The sequence below is a fragment of the Sinocyclocheilus rhinocerous genome, unplaced genomic scaffold, assembly GCF_001515625.1.
Source record: "Sinocyclocheilus rhinocerous isolate Xijiao unplaced genomic scaffold, SAMN03320098_v1.1 scaffold974, whole genome shotgun sequence".
Taxonomy (NCBI): Eukaryota; Metazoa; Chordata; class Actinopteri; order Cypriniformes; family Cyprinidae; genus Sinocyclocheilus; species Sinocyclocheilus rhinocerous.
The window spans coordinates 270,182-278,429 of record NW_015627262.1 but is presented as its reverse complement, the minus strand read 5'-3'; the positions used below and the strand labels follow the sequence as shown (position 1 = coordinate 278,429).

The window sequence follows — 8,248 nt, the reverse complement described above, 5'->3', positions numbered from 1 at the left end:
GTCATGAGAGTGCCCACTGAGGACTGGGTTGAGCTGGTGAAACAGCACCTAAAAGATGAGGCCAAAGCCACAGTGAAGTTCATGATGGATGGAAAAGAGGAGTCTGTTGACAACATCTTCACAGTTCTCCTTGACACCTATTGAGATACTATGGAGAAACAATACACTCCTATGCATATGACCTTCGGGAAAAAATTTATCGTGTTCTGCGCCGAAAGCCAGATAGAGTGACGGATGCTGATGAGAGATGAAACGCAGAGTTAAGGCTGAGCTTTGAGATTTTGTTTTGATTTAAGTTTTGTGCAGTTGATGCAAGCAGCAATTACCTGGTCAGAAGAGGAGGAAACACAGCCTCCTATTAATAACCGCCAGCTATCAAAACTATTATCTGTGATAATTTCATTTACAATAACTGCTTTGCGAGCGAGTGATCTAATGTTTAGGAGCCCAAACTTTTAAAATGTTTTTTGTTCATTTAGTTTAAATGTTTCTGCTTTTAATCATGATCAGATTTTTTCTAGAGCCTGCATTAAATTTATATTTTGACCTCACTATTCGGGGAACATACACAGTCTTTATAGATTGGACAGCGCAAGTAATTCTATCATTTAAGTGGCTTGGTGGAGTAGACTCATTTAGACCAATATAATCATTTGGTTTTAGCCAGGTTTCAGTCAAGCAGAGTACATCAAAACGATTATCTGTGATCATTTCATTTACAATAACTGCTTTGGGTGAGAGTGATCTAATGTTTAGGAGCCCAAACTTTTAAAATGTTTTTTGTTCATTTAGTTTAAATGTTTCTGCTTTTAATCATGATCAGATTTTTTCTAGAGCCTGCATTAAATTTATATTTTGACCTCACTATTCGGGGAACATACACAGTCTTTATAGATTGGACAGCGCAAGTAATTCTATCATTTAAGTGGGTAGAACAAAAGCCATCATAGCAGTTATTTGAGAATTGACTTACAAGTCATGTGGAGTGTAGCGTCCTGGAGATGTCGTCCGACAGGAGTTCTGCTCCGACTCTGCTGGGGTGCAGGCCATCAGCGCGAAAAAGCCTAGGACGCTCCCAGAAAAGATTCCAATTATTAACAAAGAGCAGTTTCTGTTCTTTACACCATGACAATAACCATTCATTTAAAGCAAAAAGTCTACTGAACCTTTCGTTTCCTCGTCGATATGTGGGAAGCGGTCATGACACGATGATCGTCATCGCGGGAGATGTGCTGCGTACCGTCTCGATCAGGCTCCTGAAGTTCCTCTTCAATGTCTCTGTCGCCGCAGCTTGGTGTCGTTAACCCCCGCGTGCAGCATGACCGCTCCGGGGCTCTCGTCGCCCTTCAGGAGGGAGCTTGGTATCAGGGTATCTGCGCAGAAACATCGAGAACACGAGCACCAGGGTCTCCGACGATCACAGCGTCGCGTTCCGTCTCGCGGAGGGGAGCGAAGCGGTTCCGGGTGGAGATCTCGAAGACCGGAGGCGGCGGAAGGGGGAGCGATCATACCCAGGGTCCGTGGTGTCCTGGCGCCGGAGTGAAGGACACCTGGGAAGATCGCGTCCTGGGTGCACGGGGCCTGTGCAGAGAAACACATGGAGTAGAGTTGGTGGGAGTGTTAGTGGCGTGATGTATACTTACCCCGGACTTGTGAGCATCAGCCCCGGATGTTTCCAGCGCGGCTCTCCGCTCCCTCAGCTGACCCTGCTTCTCCACGGCCTCCCAAGTAACAGTGTGTAAAACAATGGTAATGTTTGTGAATAGAGTATTAGTAATGTAAGCGAGATTAGCGGCAACCACGCTGGTGATGCTAATGGGCTATAAGCTAATAGCGGACTCGGGAAATCAAAATAAAGCTAGTATAACAAGGCGCTCTGATTGTTTTTGTTGTAGAATACGATAGGGGATATATTCACACGTTATAGAAACGAAAATGATGGTGTATAAAATTGATATTAGGATAAAAAATAGATGATAAGGAATTAACTTGACGGAGCTCAGACTCAAAACACGCGGCAGCAACAAACAGGAAGTGACGTAAATTTTCAGCAGCCTCCCTGTAAGTGCTCCCTGTAAGACATAAGCCCGAGGCTTCTGCTGCCTCCACTTTCCTCCCTGCCTGAAACCAGCAGGCATGGGTGCTCCCTGTGGAAACCAAGCTCCCTCTGTAGAAGCTTGAGTCTTTTGATGTTTCCACTTCCTTCTCTTCGGGGACCCAGCAGACACAGGTGCTCCATGTGGGTCCCTGGCAGCCATGGGAGCTCTCTGCGGGGTCCTTCCGTGCACCAGTGCTCCCTGAGGAGACCCGTCAGACCTGGGTGCTCCTTGTGGGTACCTGGCTCCCTGGGGCAAAAAGGTTTGATGAGGCTTCTGCTGCTTCCACTTTCCTCTCTTTGGGATCCTGTTGGGTACAGGCGCTCCCTGCATGAAAGAGGAGTGCCTCATTGTCATGATGGATAGGGCTCTTAGATGGTCATAAGACAGACAATACAGAAAAATAAATGATGCCAAGGTTGTGCAAGATTGCTTGTGTTTGCAACAAACACTATCTGTATCTGTGAAACCTTGTGAGAGAAAAAAGAGAGGGAAGAGATGATGAGTTGAGTAAACACAAAAGAGCTTGGAAATTGGTTGACAGGTTGGTCACACTTTATTTTAAGTGCCAATTCTCGCACTATAGCATTCTTGTTATTATTGTTGTTATTTAAAAAAAAAAGAAGAAGAAATATTTGTTGAAAATGCAAGAGACTAATTACATCGATGGCAGACTGCCATCTTGTGGCAAGTATTATTACTGTGCCTCAAACGGAAGTCTTAAAGGGATAATTCTCCCCCCAAAATGAAATTTGTCATAATTGACCCATTTATTCAAACACTCTTGAAACATGTTTCATAATCTCACTAATTTAATATGTCCACTAACAATGTCCAGCAGTGTACACACTTTTTTCTGAACAATGTCCAAAAGTGTACTTTTTTTTTATACTGAAAGCTATAAAAATTTCCAACACAATTTCATCTCCACCACATCTCAGATCATGTATTATGTATAACAGCATTCTGTGATATAAAATGATGGTGACTAAACATTTGAACATTTTTGGAATAAAAATGTCTTGCTAATTTAGCTTCTGACATTTTATATATTCTAAATACACAAAATATAATAATATTTTCACATATTTGCATCATCTGCAGCTTGGAAATGATGCATAAAAATATCCTGCTCACAAGTGATGTTTACCTTCATACTTCTTTATTTTCTTTACACATCAAATGTGTCATATTTCATCTTAAGCTCTTCACTGCACTGTTGTCTTTTTGGTAAGAAAATACTAACTTTACAAACATTTTATTATTATTATTATTATTATTATTTATTCATATTAAATATTTTCACTTCACGGACCCTAGTCATTCTATGCTTCTGCTGTATGCAGCACAGCAGTGTTAAAACATTATAAATATTATATAAAATATTACATATAATATTTTATTGGGAAACACTTGGAAAAACTTAACTCTTAGAAATGAACTTTAACTTGCAATGCCAAACGTCTGATTAAAGAGATATCATAACCCCATTTTATGTTCCAATAAATGATGAAGTCTGAACATTTATTTCATCACAGACATTGTGCAAACAATTTGACTTTAGTTATTTCCAAATATGAGTGATGTTGTACGGTCTGGTTGCATCTGTACATGTGCAATCACAGTTCAGAGCTAATCCAAACAGATCTGACCTTGAATGTCATTGCACTCTAATTGATTAGAAATAGACTTTTAGATTATATTTATCTTTCCATTTATAGCTTTTCAGTGCTGTAGGATCATAGACAAATAAGCAATGCAACATTGATGCATATAACGTCTTTAGTTATCAGCTGATAGCTTCTCCATGTATGATACAGTGTTATCACTTGAAGAAATCTTGTCTGATTTGAGAAATAAATCCGTTGTGGAAAACAAGTAGAATACACTGTAAAAAAAAAACATGCAATTGTTACCTTTAAGAGCTATTTCTTTCTGATTTAACCCATATTTCTTTGTCTTGGTATAAATAAATGCATTTAGATTAAGTGATTTTAAATAGTATTTTAGAGTGAAATAAACTAGTTAATTTAGATGTTACCATTAATTTTCAGTTTAATTGCATGTTATTTATAATTAAACTAAAATTCATTTAAGAGTGCTTTTTTACCCACTGAAATAGAACTTAAGTACATCATTATATGTAATTTCATATTTACTTTTATTGTCTTCGAAATATGATTAAAGTGTACTGTTGAATGTACACAAGCATTAAACTAAAACATACTTTAATGTCTTTTCTATTGAAACTTGTATGCGATGTATTTAAATATATTTGTAATTACACATTTGTTAGGATGAGGTTGCAATTTAGTACAGATAACATATATTAACAGATGTAATATCAAATGACACACTACAGTTAACATTATAATCAAGTACTTTACCTGTGCTTTATTACGTTAGTCAACACATCAAAATAATTGTACTTCTTTAAAGCATGACAACTGATCTTTAAAACATAATGATTTAAAATGTACTTTAAAGTCAAACTTTTAATTGGACATTATTACAAAATGCTGATTTATTTTTATTTCAGTTTTAAGCTTATATTATCTGCACTTTCTACAGTTTTTTTTTAAATATACTTTTTAGACTTGAAGTACACTACGAGTACACATTTAAGCACACTTCTTATTCACAAGGGATGGTCTGATGTAAATGACCATTCTGGGGTTAGTGGCCTTCAGTAAACTGCTCGGTCTCAGCATGGCAGCCAGAATGTCACGCTGTGAAGAAATAAGGGGGGGGGTGCTTTAACTGCTTTAACTGAACTCAACCACTAGCAGATCAGGCCACTATGTTGCATAACTGCTCCATGCGGCCCCTGTCAGACACGCTATAAAAAGAGCCTCTTTCTTCAGATTTTGCACTGCATCCAGGCCCCGGCTGCTACACCATCTAATCAAGAGACGCCCTCAGCCTGAAACCCACCTCCAACAACCATGCAGTCTGTCGATGCCAAGTTCAGCCGAAACTCTCTGCTGCTGGCCCTGAGGCGCTACGGCACAGTAGTGCACAATATGGAGCAGACCGTCCTGCTTCCCAGCCTCCTCAGAGATGTGCCGTACGATGACGGTTCGGACTGTGAGGCCGCCGACAACAGCATGGACCTGTACGAGTACTACCTTCTGCTGAAAGCCATCAAGAACACGGTGGAGAGCGGCCTCATCCCACATGACGATGCCAAAGCCAAGAGTCACGCCACCCTGCACAAAGGCCTGGAGCCTCTGCTGGAGGCCGAACCCGAAGAGATTTTCCACTTCCATCTGCGAGGCCTGTTCACAGTCATGGCAACGCTCACGAAGAAGTCCCAGAACTTGACTGAGAAATACTTGGACATCATCGGGATCAGCCGTTAGGATTCAGCACATCTTGAGAAAACATCCATCTTGGGTGGTTGCAATTACCTGGAAAGCTGTTTACATCCTTGTCACCATCTATGTGACATGCAATTAAAAACATTACAAATGATTTTGTTTCAGAATTGTATTTAAAATATTTTTTTCTTTAATATTTAAATTTTATATTTTTTTACACATCCGTTATATTTGGCTTGTGATTTGGGTTTACATTCTGTACACAGATTATTAGTGAACAATTGTAAATGGAAATCCCTCTGGAGATTTCTACAATTTAAAATAGACAAACTGTTTCCCTCCAATATTAGGGGTTGCAGTGTATTAGGTTATGAGATTCGTTGTTTAATTAACACAATTTTGTATAGTACATAATCAAGATCACTGAAACACTTTAAAGGCCTTCACTTGATTTAACTGTACATCATTTGCGTATCATATATTGTAAAAGGAATTCACATATTAAAATGTCAGTCAAAATAAGCAGAACGGGCTAGTGAAATCATTGAGATGTTACAAATTTAAGCCAATAATAAAAGACAATTGACGTAATATTGCCAAATTACTGTGTACACCAGTGTTATTTTAGTATTATTTATATCATATTTAATGAGTCTCATTTAAAGTGAGAATTTTTTTTCAGTTTTAGTTAGTAATTTTAGTGCTTCATCTTAAACTTACTTCAGTTAGTTGCCAAAGTAACGTTTCTAGTTTTTTTAATCATTTATTTTATTTCAATTAACAAAAAATACTTTTAATAATTTTGTATTAAACAATAACCCTGATGCGCGCACACACACACACACACACACACAATACCTTTACATAAAGTCCTATAATAATATTGCTTATATTGCTCCTTTTACTGTAATAATTCAGTTTTTAACTGAATTTATGTCAAATGAGAAATAGATGAAACCTTCCAAAGTAAACCAAGAGCAACTGAATCAGTTGCAAAATTCCAGGGATTGCTCATTATTTCATGAGACAGGCTATCGGTACAATATCCATGCCAAAGTCTAGCTGAAATCATTTGTGACATGAAAGCAGTCTCAAATGTCATGCTGTTCAGTGCCGTCACAATTATTTGAACAATCATTTCAGAGATTCTGATGGCCTTGTTTATGCATGTCTTTGTAACATGCTTTCTGACATTATGCCAAACACACTTTGAAGGACATCAGATGCATAATCAGTATCCCACATACACACATGAACAAGACTAAACTAATTGTGAAAGCAGTTGTTCACCAAAAATGAAAGAACTGTCATTCAAACGGTATATCTTCCACGGAATACAAATTAGACATTTTGCATTTTTTTTTTGTTTTTTTTTTGAGGGTGGGTAAAATATGATCTTGTTTTGTTTTGATGATCCATAAAATTAAAATAATCTGGTAATGTAAAAACCAATTGTTCATTGGAAAAAATGACTTTAAAAAAATCAGATTTATTTTTTTTTCAAATAGTTTAATGACATTGAGGACACAACTTAATAAATCAATATAAGTGTATTTTAACAGTAAACTCGGATTATTTTGATCAACCAGATTTGATTTGCAACTGTAGTCTTCACATTCCTTGTGACAACTACATCCTTTCAACGGATTGGATGAAAAGGCTCCACGATTTCAGCAAATGTCTTCGGTTCTGGTTTGAGAAAGTGAAATAAAAAAGTTGAAAGACAAAGTATTGTGGCGACACACAACTTGAAAATAAAGAAAATGTCAAGACAGAAAATAACACACTATAATGTGGCTGGATTTCCATGTGCTGTTACCTTTCTCTGGAAATTCATCAGGATGCAGCCGGATGTACTCATTCATGTCCCTGTCCAATGTGGCATATTTATAATTCTCATACTTTGTGAGATGATAACCAATGAACCATCCAACAGTTATGAACAGCGCTTGGCGGTGAACACCTGGAAAAAAAAGGGGAAAAAAATTATATATATATATATATATATATATATATAATAAAAAAGAAAGAAAAACATTAGACATTCAAATATATGTTTGCATAATCAAATTGAATGCTTGATGTTTTAGAATACAATTGATGTTTTAATTTTCATTCCAAATTTTGCTAACTTAATTGGTGAGGGGAATTAAATTTGTTGATGTTTTTTGAAAAGTAAATGCATTAAAGCTGGTATTACTGCTGCATTAATTTTACATCACATTTTGCATATGCGGTCACAAGCAATGTTAATGCTTTAAGTAATAAAAAGGAATGCAACAGCAATTCCACTGATCTAGGTAATAAAAATAATAGTAACCATGGCATTTTTTGATGAGGTAACGTTACCATGTAAATATCAAGGTATATGAATGTGGCATTCATTCAGTACCACATAAATGTTAAATTATCACTGTACCGCAGTTCATTTGTGCAAACCACGAACGCATTTTATTATTATTATTATACAATTAAATTACAATATGTTGATGTTACAGATATAATTTATTATAATTGCATTGGTGTAGATGTGTTCTCACCGGCTTTGAGCGCAGGCCTGCGGTTTAAACTGTTGTGCAGCATTGCGGTCGCCCAGCCGCACAGCCCGAACCACACTGAATTTCTGTTGACGATCCCCGGAGGACGCAAAACTTTCGCTTCGTCAGGCAGAAGGCCCATTTCGCCAAATACCGGGCTCTTCTAAAGTCATAAACCCTTTTGACACTTAACTTTCCATATCACCTCCTAGAGGAAATCTAGGGCAATGTTTAGGTGGAAATGAAAAACAGGTCCGGTGAGAAACACATGGCGGATTTAAGTGTTCCGGAGAGA

The 8,248-nt window shown here is 37.5% G+C and overlaps 2 protein-coding genes across 2 annotated transcripts; one reads left to right on the top strand and one right to left on the bottom strand.

The window, feature by feature from the left end:
- Positions 1–4,952: 4,952 nt before the first annotated feature.
- Positions 4,953–5,563, top strand: LOC107726561 (mid1-interacting protein 1-B-like). The gene has a single exon (XM_016536195.1). It carries the CDS (start codon positions 5,042–5,044, stop codon positions 5,456–5,458), a length of 417 nt encoding a protein of 138 aa, XP_016391681.1. The 5' UTR covers positions 4,953–5,041; the 3' UTR covers positions 5,459–5,563.
- Positions 5,564–6,912: 1,349 nt separating this feature from the next.
- LOC107726571 (NADH dehydrogenase [ubiquinone] 1 subunit C2-like) lies at positions 6,913–8,209 on the bottom strand. Its single transcript, XM_016536203.1, has 3 exons — positions 7,957–8,209; positions 7,236–7,379; positions 6,913–7,105 (listed from the first exon to the last, which is right to left on the bottom strand). Exons 1-3 carry the CDS (start codon positions 8,093–8,095, stop codon positions 7,056–7,058), a joined length of 333 nt encoding a protein of 110 aa, XP_016391689.1. The 5' UTR covers positions 8,096–8,209; the 3' UTR covers positions 6,913–7,055.
- Positions 8,210–8,248: the final 39 nt, after the last annotated feature.

Coding starts and splice junctions, on each gene's coding strand:
- LOC107726571 (XM_016536203.1), bottom strand. CDS start 8,095: ATGGGCCTTCTGCCTGACGAAGCGAAAGTTTTGCGTCCTCCGGGGATC. Junction 7,380..7,956: donor CAGGCCTGCGCTCAAAGCCG/GTGAGAACACAT, acceptor TTTTTTTTCCAG/GTGTTCACCGCCAAGCGCTG. Junction 7,106..7,235: donor TGATGAATTTCCAGAGAAAG/GTAACAGCACAT, acceptor TTCTCAAACCAG/AACCGAAGACATTTGCTGAA.
- LOC107726561 (XM_016536195.1), top strand. CDS start 5,042: ATGCAGTCTGTCGATGCCAAGTTCAGCCGAAACTCTCTGCTGCTGGCC.